Source organism: Larimichthys crocea, chromosome XXIII, assembly GCF_000972845.2.
Source record: "Larimichthys crocea isolate SSNF chromosome XXIII, L_crocea_2.0, whole genome shotgun sequence".
Taxonomy (NCBI): domain Eukaryota; kingdom Metazoa; phylum Chordata; class Actinopteri; family Sciaenidae; genus Larimichthys; species Larimichthys crocea.
This window is the reverse complement of record NC_040033.1, coordinates 13420850-13435260: the sequence shown is the minus strand read 5'-3', so window position 1 is coordinate 13435260 and position 14411 is coordinate 13420850. Positions and strand designations below refer to the sequence as shown.

General features: G+C 40.8%; 1 protein-coding gene across 1 annotated transcript; it reads left to right on the top strand.

The window, feature by feature from the left end:
* The first annotated feature begins 509 nt into the window (after positions 1 to 509).
* tnfrsf11a (tumor necrosis factor receptor superfamily, member 11a, NFKB activator) lies at positions 510 to 13930 on the top strand. Its single transcript, XM_019254867.2, has 10 exons — positions 510 to 883; positions 5469 to 5547; positions 5992 to 6117; positions 6500 to 6646; positions 6753 to 6840; positions 7239 to 7315; positions 7431 to 7538; positions 7905 to 7954; positions 8113 to 9061; positions 12131 to 13930. The coding sequence occupies exons 1-10, from the start codon at positions 809 to 811 to the stop codon at positions 12412 to 12414; spliced, it is 1983 nt and encodes a 660-aa protein (XP_019110412.2). The 5' UTR covers positions 510 to 808; the 3' UTR covers positions 12415 to 13930.
* Positions 13931 to 14411: the final 481 nt, after the last annotated feature.

The window sequence follows — 14411 nt, the reverse complement described above, 5'->3', positions numbered from 1 at the left end:
ATACTAATGTGGACTGTGGGAGATGGTCATGGCAGTTCCAGGACCCACGCTCCAGGAACTATGCTGGAACCGCCCACTCACTTTCATGCAAATGCAGGAAGAGATCTATGAAATCTATGAAAAGTGACCACATACTTTGACCCCAAAGTGGGGAGGGTGGTATCTCCATCCATCTCTGGCATGAGGTCATGACTCAACTTATTTGGCTAATCACATAAAAGTGCCACAGACTCTGTCAAAATAAATTGTGCAGGCTGTTGGGCAACTAAGCATTAAAGTTTTTTAAAAACAGAAACGTGTTGTGACACTGCACTTGTAATTCCAGTGTGTGAAGGTTCAGGTTACTGTGATAATCTTACATCACTCACAGGCACACTTGCTCTGTCACATACACACTCATTCAGAGAGAGAGAGAGAGAGAGAGAGAGAGAGATGAGTGCTTAGGGCCAGGAGGGAAGAAAAGAAAGGGGATGAACTCTTTTCTTCACACATGACAACGTGGAGAAGTTCCCTCCCTCCCTCCCTGCAGTCACTCAGTCAGTTTTTTACAAGCTGTTGCATGCAGCTTCCTCCACAACGCGTGGGTGAAAGCAACAGGAAGATGAGAGGAGAAGAGAGGTGGGAACTGCAGCTGCCCAGCCGGGAATGAAGGCGCAAGTATGCCCTGTGAGACGGTGTGGAGGACCCGCCACATTTACGCACAGAAAAAGAAGTGATTGCGAATCGGATCTTGGCGTTCAGTGTCGTCGGCTTGGCTGAGAGAGAGAAAAAAGTTTCTCGCAGAAGTAGTCTTCATCAACCAGCAGAGATGAGATTGATTTTTTCTACAAGTTGGATAGTCCGAGGCTGGATAACGTGCGTCCTCGTCACCTTTTACGCACAGGTAAAAGACGCTCATCTGGTGTTGAAAAGAAGTTTTTCTTTTTTAAATTCCCTGATTACAAAATGAAGGAGTTTGTTAAACTGTCAAAAGAGTTGGTAATTACTTTTTTATGCTCTGTCTCCTTTGCACTATTTTTGGAAGCTGTCAAGTTTTATTGGAATGAGTGGCAATTCAAAACACTGAGAGTCATGGTGGTTTATTTATCGTGAGTAGATGGACATGAAGATATGTAACAGTAAACCAGAATATGTGTCATCACCTCGGATGATTTGTATGAACGGGTCAGAAGGGGAAAGAAGGGAAGGGAGGGGTTTCAATTTTTACGCCCGGGACACTGACTGGAAACAGTTGTGTTTGGGTCAAGTCCACCTCCCCTGTGCTGACCGCAAGAACGTTGCTGGCAGTTGGATGCTCTTCTCCCCTCACCAAGCATTCTCTCCCGGTCCAGAGGGGACCGACGCGGGCCAAATGGCTCATCAGGGGAATCCATACTAAAATTAAAAATGTGATTGTGTTGTGTTTCACTATCACTACCATAACATCACATAGCATCACTTTATGGTACTTATCTTGTTTTTGGTGTATCTGGATGTTGATCAGCCACACCTCAAAGGCACTGATGAAATAATTGCCATTATGTTGTCTCACTCTGCCACACTTTAATTGAAGGAAAAAAAGTGAATGGCCCATGAGATGTTGTCCATGCTGTTGTTTAATCCAAGGGAGCTAACTCTGTCCAGGTGGAGTAGTTTATAAGCTGTGGTTGTAGTGGTGGGACTGCTGGGCACCAGTGATCTATCACTGCCTGTTTGCCTGTGTTACCGTAAGTCAGCGTCGTTCTGACTGACTGGAACAGACGCTCTTTCTCTCCTGTTTTTCCTCTCTACTTCTCCAGAAATGTGTGCAAGAGACACTGCTTAGGGAGGGCACTGTATCAAGGCCATGAGATCAAGACCGATAATGACACAAAGGAAAGATGTTTTTCTTTTCTGTCAAATGCAAGTCACATTTCTCCAAGAAGTGGTGAGAAGAGTGAGCAATTTCCACTATGTGGAAGGGAAGGAGTACTTTTCATGTACGTTATAAGGTGACACTGCAAACCTTTGGCTTTGGTTTGTTCTCACCGTGGTCTTGCCATTACTGACTCACAGTATCCCAAAAGAATTCCCCTTCATTTTCTTGGTTTTCAACCACTTCATCCAATCCATTCCAAATTCATTTCAAACTGTCTGTGTGACATTGAGCAATACAAGATTACTTCAAGATGTCGAAAGCATAATAGTCAATATATCATGAATAAGCTGAGCTTTGAAGGATTCATTTACTTGCCTACCCACATTGCTCCTGTGCTTTTTATTGGTCAGCTTCTCTATTCATGCATCTGACCATCGTCAGATGTCCGCCGTTCAACCGTCCAACAGAAATCTCTCACTAAATCTTTCTCTAATCTTTTCACTTCATCCCACCCATCCATCCACTCAGCCATCCATCCATCCAACCATCTATCCACGTCAGTAATCAGTGTTATGTCTACCACGGTTTGAGCAATAACAGTCCATTGCTTCAGGCCTGCAGATCCAAACTTGATTTAACTACGCAAATAACAACCATTGAGTTCATAGATTAAGCACGCAGTCATGTATGACAATGGAGCTTTGTGTGGGGAAGAAATTATAATTGTTTTAAGACCTTTACACATCTGGATTAAGCTCTTCATAGTTCAATTAAAAACAATTGGCACAGTCAACAGCTGTCTCTGGACTTCATTTCTGGGAACTTTTTGCATCTGGTCATTAAGTTGGGTTTATGTATCTTACACATTTTTTGTCAGCCATCAATGTTTTTGCTGATTTCCAAACTTTCTTTCCACTTTTCCTTCTGCAATTCTAAAATATGTCAGTCTATACCCCAGATGATTTTTTTCCCAGGGAAAACAATGCAGTGCCTGTTATTTGATACATTTGACTGGGTAGCAAGAAAATCACAACCAGTATTTAGATAAGACAATGGAATGTGTCAAACAAATGCAAACTATGTTTATTTACTAGTCAAGTAATAATCCGGTAAGCCTTTTAGATGCTCATATGATTAAAGTACAATCAGGAGTGTCAGATACAGTAAATACTCTGATTTGTGCAGATGGTGCTTCAAAGGATTTGTTTTTATGGCTTTCCAATAATTAATCACAGGTGTGAACATTGTACAAGCGTTCACTTGTGTTGCATTATCCTTTTACGGCATCTTATCATGGGTTGCTGAAACCTGTAAAGGCCTAAAAAGTCACACTGTGCTCCTCTTGGCTCGCTGCCAATGGCTGCTGTGGCCGTTATGCAAATTCTCTGGTTTTCTGACGGCGAATGGAATGCACTCAGCGTCACACTCCTGTTTGATAGGATCACACAACCGATGAAGGGTTTTGAGAATATAAACAAATCCTCGTGCAAACAGTGATTTTATTGAAAAAGGCAGTTGCTGAATATTACGGGAGCAACAGGACACTTAATGCCCCCTTTGTCTGTTTTCTCCATTCATCATTTTCTCATGCATCTGTTTCCACCTTTCCGTCTCCTATTGCTGTCTTTTTTTTTACAATTTTTCTTAGACTCACACACAATCCATACAGCAGATAAAATTAGTTTTGAGGTTGGATGTTCTATCTTGACCGTTATGATAACCTATAATCATATAGGGTGGATCAGCTCTTTTTCTCTTACATATATATTTAGTGAGTCAAAACATACGGCCTCGCATAATTGAGACCCAATGTTTAGATGTGGCGGTAACAAAAATACAATTCCCAGCATTCTTTTGGCTTCCTGTGCACTCTGGTCCAGTTGTCCACCGCTGGCTTTGCAACTGTGTCTCCACATCTAACTCAAAGTTTTTACCCAAAGACATGAACTTCTTAGCATGAGAACCTTTCCTACTTCTGTCACTTATGTCTGCTGGAGCACATGGTACTCATTAGTGTTGCGGTCCGAGCTATGAGAGCTGTGCATCATTATCCCTCTGGTTAGATTATAAAACAAAGACTGGCTGATGTGTGAGACGCTGGGTGGAGGTAATTAAACGCTTGCCAGTGTTCATGTTGCGTTGCTGTAGCCTGAGGCCGGACAGACAGGCACTGAGACTTAACAGACTTTTAACGTGGAGGTGTGAGAAAAATGTGCGAAATAACAACAACGAAGGAGAGGAGGAGGGACAACATCAGAGTTAATCCTATTATTCCAACTGATATTGTGTGTATTTTTAATCCTTTGCCAAGAAAAACAAGAATTCAGTGGTTTCTCAAGAATTGTTTTGTTTTTAGAATCAGTACAGGAAACTAAAACATTCAAATTTCTGTTCTGAATTACAGTCAGAGAGATGCACAATGGGAAAGAAAAGACAGCCGTTGTTGATGAGTATAATGACAGACAAATGTACTAAGGGGAGAGCAGGAGGATGGATTTGTCACATTTTACACAACTGGACTTCTACAGCACCAGCATTTCCTTTTCTGTGTAAATGACAGTATGAATGACTGAGATTCGTGAATAATTTCATGGGGAAAAGGAGCTTTCAGAAGGGCTGAATGAGAAAAAGCAGAAGGTTAGTCCGAGGTCATGGTGTAGTCAGGCCTATAGGTTGTATTTTTCTACATTTTATATATAGACTCTGTGGCTTTGGCGTAGTTTCTGTCATAACAGCCAGATTCTCTAATTCAGCAGTGTGGCGAGGAGTCAACCAGCCCTTAATTTAGGGTGGCCAGAGGGTGTGCAGAGTGTGTGTGTGTGTGTGTGTGTGTGTGTGTGTGTCTGCAAGGCTTACCTTTGTGAACTTTTTACTGGAGTTCCCATTTATTGCTTAAAACATGCACAGATGTTTCACTGTTTACCTCCATGTTACTTGCAACAAGACATCCATACTATTGCTATAGTTTAAGGATAACATAACATTATCATTATAGCAAGTTAGAACAGAAGACTGAGCATTTCGCTTAACAGCTGTCACAACATTTATTTTCACCATTTACTTAATGGGTGTTACTTAATGACCAATAGGTCATCCTGCCAAAACCAATTTCCTTTTAACAGCTCGCTAGTGGGGATCAGGAGAATATCTGCAGCCAAGTGTTTATTAATTCCAAGCCAAGTGAAGTTGATTGCATCTAGTTCCACTGGGTTTTCTTATGTAACTGGGTACTATTAGGGTTTAGTTTGCTGGTTTGGAGGGTGCACAGTGCTGTGGTCAGGTGCTTCTGAGAGGGTGGAAAGAATTCCTGGGCATGTCTTGGAAATATTTTAACCATCTTCTTCCTCTCATTACTCACCGCCATCTTAAAATATCACGTGCAAGATGAACTGAAGGAAGGATTGCCATAGAGCGTGGCACTCACTGAGGGAAAATGTATGTTTTTGATCAAGAAAGTGACACTATAAAATAAAAATAAAAAGTTTTTATTTAACTTCTTTGTTTGTTTCTTACCTATTTTCCTCAAAAAATGTGTTGTAAAGGAATATAAGACAGATTTTTGTAAATGTAATGTTGTCACATAAAAAGCTAACCTTACACAAAACTAACGTCTTGTCTTGATATTTTCTAGAATGCGGTCACCAAATCTCTCCAGTGTGAAGAGACACATTACTTAAAAAACAACAGATGCTGCAAGAAGTGTGAACCAGGTAATAACACACACACACACATACAAAAGGGATCGAAGTGAAACACCAGAAAGCAGTGTGAGCATTTAGCTTACTCAATGGAAGCAGCATGAAATAAAAATAGATTTCCATTCACAAAGATCCTAAATCAAAAGAGGAAGGATGTTTAAAAACGGAACATTTTGGCTTAAAATGGCTCAGAAATACATGTGTTTTCATAACCACACACATACACACCCAATTTACTGTGACATTTGATCCACTAAAAGGACCCACTTCTTTAAAAGAGGCAAAGGGCTCTAATTTTGTCAATTTTCTTCCTTCTTTTCTCTTCTTCCATTAGGTTTTTAGTGGTTACTGTGATTATGCATGGGTTGTTAAATCCATCTGTATTTTTGCTCCCCTGTCTCTCTCTCTCTCTGTTTCTCTCTCTCTCTTTCTTTCTTCCTTTTTTCCCCCCGTCAGGCCTCCGTGTGTTTGCTGACTGCACTGATTCTCACCCGACTATATGCAATAAATGCAATCGTGGTGAATACCAGCCTGGCTGGACTAGCGAGCAGCGCTGTCTCCAGCAGAAGTTCTGCGACCCAGGTCAGTCATCTTGAACAAGGACATCAAAATCATGAAAAGGTTTTGCCTTAATGTTTGGAAATAAGATTATTTCCAAACATATTGCCAACCCCTGTTTACTTACAGTGGAGAACAAAGACCTATTAATATAATATTTCCAGTACAACAATAGAGTAGAGCGTCAAAGATTGCCACAAGATTAAGGCAACACCTCTAATACTGTCTAGGAAAAGATTAAGGGTTTGACATATTATTTATTTCCCATTTAATTCCTAACTCAAGCAACTACACAGATACAGATTCAGCCTGTGGAGTGGGGTTTCCGATGCAACACACATTATCAATTGTTTTCAATGATTAAGACCTACTCCTGCACTAAAATACTCCCTGCTTTGACCTCCAGTTAAGGGTTTTATGGTGAGGCCTGAAAACCCAGTGGCTGAGGAGCCGTGTCGCTGCGTCCCCAGCCTTCAATGCTATCCAATCAACTGTGAGTACTGTGAGGCGATACCCACCTGCAGTGCTGGATATGGACTTGAGGTGGAGCCTGGTGAGATACATTAACACAAAACACACCTCATTTATATCAATTACACAGTTACAGAAAAGTGTCACTTAGATATACTGTATATTATAATGTGTGTTCATAATTGCAGAGTCTACTAATGGAAGGAAGATCTGTGTTGCATGTAAGAAGGGCTTCTTTGCTGAGAATGGTGCCGAACAATGCAAACAATGGACAAAGTAAGTATATATACGCACACACACACATGCACACACGCAGTTTTTGGAATCTTTTAATGTCATGAAGGGAAAATGGCTAGTTTGGGTAGCTGTCCTCCGTCTCACCACCAGCCAGCTGTTATGAGTAATACTCATACCACTTCCCTGAAACGCTGTGCCAGACAACAGCTTCCGCTGCGGGCCAGATCTGTAACGATGATGACGATACAGGCAGAGAGAGAATTTTGTTTTTCTCTCCATCTGCCTGTCCTTCGTCATTGCGGATCCATCATCCACAAGTTTGGCGAGTTTGTGCTAGTAAAATGGTAGAGGGGAAGAAAGAGAAAGAGCATGTCGTGTGTCCACGTGTACAAATACTCCTCTTCACTGTGTTTCTGCGATTTCATCCTCTCTTCTAGTTGTAAAGCTGAGGGTAGGAGTGAAATACAGCCGGGCAGCACTCAGGCTGACGCAGTGTGTGGACCACCTGTATCTGGTAAGACTTCACCATAGTCACTATATGAAGCCAATTTAATGCTCAAAATAAAGATGGATTTACCCAGAGCAAATATTGCAGATAGAATCAAGCTCTGAACTCGTCTTTTTTGCAGGTGCAGCACCCTCCTGGGTTATAGTTTCAGTGCTGTCAGTCATCACCGTTTTGTGTCTCCTCATCCTGCTCCTCTTCTGCTACAAGGACAAACTGAAATTACTCTCTGGTAGGTCATATTAATCTTGAAGTTCTCCACTAGCTAGATGTTTTATTTCATTAGTGTTCTGATGGTGTCTGATTTGAAGGTGGCGCACAGTGTAAACATTCACAACAGACCTGCTTTTACGTATGCAAGAGGTGCATATTGCACAGAACTAACTATTCTATTTTACGTATGCAAGAGGTGCATATTGCACAGAACTAACTATTCTATATGTTGGGAATCCCAAATATTTTCTTTTTCTTCATTTTATTTCTAGTTTTTCTTAAAATTATTATTAAAAATGTTTTTGCAGATCATCTTTATCAGAAAAAATTTCTGCTCCTGCATTTTGTTCAGTATTAATTTAGAATATGTTGTCTCTTTTACTAGTAAATCTGCGATCCTGCGTCCAGAATCTGAAGAGGACTAGGATACAACAGGTAATTCAGTTCAAAGGCAATGCAAATACACAAAAAGTAATATTACTTATTCGATTGTATACTACGCGGTCTATGGTTTAGGAAATCTAATTTTTCTTACTCTTCATGCACAAAGTAGCTTATTTACAATGCCTCTTTCTTTGTTTTTATTGTTCCAGGAGACCTTGGCCCCTCTTTATCACAGTGGAGCAGGAGGAGGATGCCCTGGAGGCCCCAAATGCACACCTTGTGAGACGACCAAACTCATCTGCCAGGCTCCCCACAGCCCCACTGATGAGACCTTCCCCACATCTGTGCCCGACATCAAAGTTTCACTGCCGCTCACAGGGGAATTGACAGAGGTTGAAGGCACCAAGGGGAAGACAGCGATGGAGGATCAGAGTGAAGGGTCTGGAGAGCCTGAGGAGGTGTCAGAAGAAGAGGAGGTTGTGAGTGTGTCTCCTCTTTTGGCAGGTTCTTGTGTGTGTGTCATTCCCGTCCGCGAACCACTGGAAGTAGGGGAGAACGAGGACTGTAGCCAGGCTGTCAGCCCCGGGACTCCAGCAACCTGCTCATGTGGAGGGCTTGATGGAGATGAGAGTAGCAAAGAGGAGAAAAGTGAGAGTATAAGGCCAGACAATGGTGGTGAAAAGAGTGATGGAAATCAAGACGACAGGATGGTGTTGTCCAAGAGTGACACAGGTGTTCAATCTCTTGTCTCTCTTTCTCCTCCACTTCTCCACACCTCCTCTGTAATCCCTCCACCCAGTCCACTTCCCGAACTCTGCCTGCCATTGTCCCAAGTTCAGGCCAGATCGGAGTTCAAACCTCACCTGGCTGACAGGTCACTGGTAAAACAGGAGGAATTATACAGACTGATGAGCACAGACTCCACCTCAACAGAGAATAGTACAACCTCCCCAGTGACCTCGGTCAGCCCCTTGATGACTTCCCCATCTGTTGGAGATCTGTACCTGGACAAGTCCCCTGAGGGCTCGAGTCCAGAGCAAGGCCAGGGACTTTCCTGGGGGGATAGCAGGGGAAACAAGCTCTCTTCTGTGGAGTCAGAACTGGAGTGCACACCTGAGAGCCTCCATAGTCAGCTGGCTGAACAAACTCTTACCTCAGGTTAGTGAAAATGTACAACTTCAGGAACTCATTTGTATGGAAGCCCATTTCTGCCAGAGACAAAAAAACATAGACAATAAATAGAAATGACAAAAAACAAAAAACAAAACAAATCGTAACACAAAATTCCAAAGTAATAATAAAGGGGAAGTCAGAATTGTGACTTTTAAGTAAAACTTATGATATCATATTTTTGACTTGCTCATCATTTAGATTTTTATCCTTTTAGTAAATCATACTTTGACTTATTATCTCAAAATCGTGCCATAGTTTTTTAAATTGTGGACTAAGAAGTCGTTTTTTGAATATGAGTTTTTGTTTTTCATTTCAAAAAAGACTTTTTATTGCATAATTTTGAATTGGAAAGTCAAACTCACAATTCTGATTCAGCATCTCATTATTTTCCACTTTGTACTGTCATTACTGCTTTTATAATGTTATATATTATCCTATTACTATTATATTATTACCTTTCCAGGCAGAAATGAGCTTCCATAACTCTGTGTGTGGATTCCCAGAAAGTGAAGCTATTTTCTAGCTCTCTTGGGGCAATACAAACGTGATAGGGAGTTAGATATTTCCTGGATGCTTTTGGTATGACCACTCAACAATGTCAATGAAAACTGAATGCGCAGTGGTTCTGTGCTATGGGGATAATGGCTCATTACAAAGACTGTGGGACCACAGTTGTGTTTGCCAGGTGGACTCTGTGTTCTTTGTTTGTGTAGGCAGTCACCACTGTATTGCCACAGGGTCGTAGCCATACATGATTTGATACACTTCATAACAGTGTTCCCTTTCCGCAGAATAGGTGGGACTAACCACCAAGAATAACAGAATGAAATATATGTTGGTTATAATGGAAGGTTTTACTGTCACATGGTTCAACTTGTATTGTTCTCACTGAGACCTTTACACACTGCCAAAGAGAAAATTCTCCGGGAAGCATATTTATGTGTGAGTGGTTACGGTTAGTTATAAAAGCAGTATTATCAGAACAGTATGATCGGGACAGTGGTTAGCTCAAACTGGGTTATTATTAGGTGAACACATCTTATAACAGAGGATTGGTTTCAGCACAAGAATAAGAAGTTTGTGTGATTGTTTCCAAGAAACATAGTTTTATTAAAGACACCATTGATAGTTGGATCCCGAATTTTGGGGAGGACCACACAGGGAGCAGGAATAAGATATGTGAGGGTTTGATGAGCTAGCGAACCACTAGAACCACACTAACATAGTGTTGAGTGTGTTCGTGTGTGCGTGTGTGTGTGTCAGTGTGAACTATGCCATCTACAAAGCTCCTGTTTACCCAGAGTTCCAAAGGGTTGCGCAAAGTGACCGCAGCTTTAATTGAAGCAAGATGTGCGCAGCTTAAGTAATACTTCTACAACCCTGCCCACCCAACAAAAACACACACACACACACACACACATAAACTCGTGAGGACTTTTTTTAAACTCTCACTGATGACTGGGTACTTTAATTACACGCTTGCTGGCCTGACATGAACATCATTTCCCATCATGCAGTAATGACATCTGATTAAGTGGACTTCCCGCATATGCCTTTTAAAGACCAAACAAGGGTCAGAGGTGTCCTGTCTAACAGAAATATTTCTTTTTAACCTTGGGTCTCACATATTTCACACATAAACAATGTTTATTATCCAGCGTCTTATCTGTTAGCCACTCTCCACTGGACTCCACTGAAACGATTTGTTCAAGGACATCTCACCAGTAGTAATGACACTGATATTTACTGGATGAGGAATTAAAACCTGGTAGCTGTACAGGTAAAATAAGCAATATTTGGGGAGAACAGTGCATAATTGTGTTTTTTCTTTGAGATTAAACAGGAAAGTGGTTCTATAAGAGTTCAACTTTAGTCTCAAGTAGATAAAACTCCTGTCAGTGGACTGTATTGCTACAATTGTTGGGCATCCAGAAAAATCGGCTTAGTATTAAGAAAGGATAAACAGAAGAACCCAAGCAGATTCCATAGAGCTTTGTTTTCAAAGTTGTGGTGAAATGACATACTTTCAAGCTAGACCTCTTAGACTGGTATTCCGGGAAAGGCTCTCAGATGGGGAACACAGAGACACACTTTCTGCTAGTGTTTGATTGTGTTTGTCTTCACAACTTTATAGGGCTGAGCATGCTTTTTAGTGTATGTGTGTGTGTGTGTGTAGGAGGAAAAAGTGTATGCTCGAGCCTGTTTGCGTATATTTACTGTGATTATGTGTGTGTATGTGTGTCTGTGTGTGTGTGTGTGTGTGCGTGTGTGAATAGATGAGGCATGAGATGTGAGTCACGGAGGGGTCGGCTTGTTCTGTCTGCTGGAAAGTCAGACAGGAGGTTGGATAAAATAGGAAACAGAGGCTTAATGTGAATGACAGATTGCAAAACAAAAACACACAATTTCCTAATTCACCTGTCTGGCTGAAATCCATGTGTGAATACTATGGATAAGTAGATCTGTACAAGTTTGTATAAATGATGATGATTTTGAGGCATTGTAGATTTACAAATCAAGTTAAGATAAACTATGGAAAGTTCTCTTTTACTCAAACATGCTACTGGATAGAATAAAGGTTAAAAATAGTTGAACAGCACTTATTTTTCTGTTTGTATTTTGTATGCATTTATTCAGCAATGTCTGTAAAACCACAACCCTTGACAAATGGCTTGTTTTTAGAGGTCTTGGGTTTCTCACGCTAAAAAGTGCTGGACACTGAAACAAATAAGGCAGAAAGGATATGATATGGCGGTCTATGTAGCGGTGGCCTTTCTGTGGTCATCCTGCATGGTCATTACACCCACTGTCCATTTGTCTTCTGAGGTTAGCCAAGATATAGTCCCCTCTTCACATACATCATAACTAGGGGAAGGTCTATCTGTCTGTGTGCAAAGGGGAAATTGAAAGCCAGTGTCTTACACAACCATGCTGTATACGTATATACAAATTTCCCAATAATGTGTCATTACACTTGTGTGGGAGACATGTTGATTCATTTGTCATGTCTGTTTTCTACTTCTCAAAATCTCTTCCTTTTCTCTTTCCGTTCAGGTCAGGTGTCTGGGAACCACAACACCACTTTCATCTCTAGCGGCCAGGTGATGAACTTCAGCGGCGATGTCATTGTCGTCTATGTCAGCCAGACATCTCTGGGCAGTGATGGGGCGGGGCAGGACGATGCTTTTGGGAGCCCTGTTCAGGAAGAGGCCAATGAGACAGCCCCATTTTTCCAGAGCTGTCTGAGATCACAAGGGGACTCCATTTCCCACAGCACCTTGCCAGAAGAGACATTGCCAGTCCAGGAAGTGATGGCGGAGCGATCACGGGGAAAGTGAAAATTGACTAATGGCTGTTTATTTTTCAGTACATGATGGTAGAAAAGTGACCTCTAAACTGTTGGTTGCTTCACTTCAAATTTCTTAGCTCCCAATAAATTTAAAAACAGCACGAAAAAACACGATTGTCTACCATACCAGCTTTCTGTACAAGAACAAGGAAAGGAAGGCTTCTAATTAAAATGATGGAATGTATTTCACACATTGGTCTGTGAATCCTGCCTCAGGCATCTATAAAGTGCCTTTGTTTAATTTTCCACTTAAAAGCTGCAGGCTTTTTCAGATGGAAACTCCCTTCATTCCAGACAATGATGGGGAATTTTGTTGGGAATTGGATGTGGAACTGAAGTTCAGACTGGAAGAACGTCATGTTTTTATTCTTGTATGGAAATTTCAGCTGGGTCATGGTACCGAGGAGTTCCTACATTTTTCATTTCCTACCTTCCAGCATTGAATAACCCAGGTTAAACTCTCCTAGCCATTCTAAATTTGATATTTGGATGATTTTAAGAGTTTCCTTACATAAAAAAATGTCCACCATGTGGAAATAGTTGTGTTTGCTCACACAAAACGATGCAATATTTTTATGGTAGAAAATTCAATTGACTGATCTGGCTAGGTAGAATCAAAGTTTGTAAAAAGAAATGTAAAAAAATTACAAATTTAAAGCATTTCACTGAATGAATTTACCTTTTTCTTCTGGTTTGCAGGGTTTAACAAAAGCTATTTTACAGTAAAGAGACACATTGAGTTTTGATGCTTGTTTATCCTGTATGTATGGCTTTTTTTTTTCTTTTTTTTTTTAATTATTGCACTACAAGTGCAGTTTGTGTCTAAGAAAAAATGCTATGCATTTGATAAGCTATTTTATTACTGGTTTTGTTTTTGTTTTTTTCATTATGTTTTAATGTGCAAGCCTTAATGAAGAAAAGTCAAATGTCATCCTGTTTATATTTAGTTTTAATTAATTTTGCAAAGTAGATTGTATTATTTCAGAAGATGCATATGTGATCATTGTTTGTATATATTTCAAAAGAAGCTTGATGTATTTGTGACAACAAGAATGAAAATACTCTTTGTGCTTCCTGTCATCTGATCTGAGGGGTGAATGTGTTAAGTGGAGCCATTAACAACAGGCAAAGCACGCACGCTATAGGGGTCGAAAGGGACTGTTCAATTACAACTTCACCATATGTATGCAGCCTTTTAATGATTCTGTACATATCAATCAAACAATTGCAATGAATGACTAATAGAATATTTTGATTGAAATTAAATATGTTTTGCATCTAATCCTTTCAGGGATGGCTGCTATCCTGCATTCTGTGGTTTCTCTCTGTTAACTTTCCTATTCTTGGATTGACAAATTACAGTGAAGAGTCATTTATCTCCCCTAGATGATCTATAATCTTTGTGAAGCAATGCTAATTACATATGTGGCAAGGCCTCTCTGTCTTTGTCCCTGTGTTGACAGACAGACAGACAGGCAGCCTTTCATCAGGCCTGGGGATGGCGAGCAGCTGTGAGGAGAAACTAATCTAGCAGTCAGACCAGCTAGCGTCACAGAGAGACCACATGAGAGGAGCTGGCAGCACTCATTTAGGCCTGGTTTGGGTCAGCAGGAGTATGTTTATATATGTGTGTGTGTGTGTGTGTGTAAGTGTGCATCTTGTCTCAGCTTATTTTATGGTTGTTTGTGAAAACAGGAAGTTATGACTAGCTTTCACATGGTTTACATGAGTGCTAGCTGGCCGGCCAACACAGAACCCGACTGTAGATTTAAATGATTTCAGCTTTTTTTTGTTTTTTCAACCTTCCACGTGTGAGAAAACAGTCTTTGATTTGACTGAAGTTATGTAGAAAGTTGCTACAGTCCACCCCCTAGTGGTAACTTTATGATAAGATGACAAAAAGACAAGATATCTCAGGTAAATTCTGACTTTAAGAAGCAATGCAAAACAACGCATAGCTCTGTTTTTTCAATAAGCAGGCCCTGT

Bases quoted from the DNA above. Each gene is read 5' to 3' on its own strand.
- tnfrsf11a (XM_019254867.2), top strand. From the start codon at position 809: ATGAGATTGATTTTTTCTACAAGTTGGATAGTCCGAGGCTGGATAACG. The intron at 5,548-5,991 runs GTAATAACACAC...TCCCCCCGTCAG, and splicing joins CTGCAAGAAGTGTGAACCAG to GCCTCCGTGTGTTTGCTGAC. The intron at 6,647-6,752 runs GTGAGATACATT...TCATAATTGCAG, and splicing joins TGGACTTGAGGTGGAGCCTG to AGTCTACTAATGGAAGGAAG.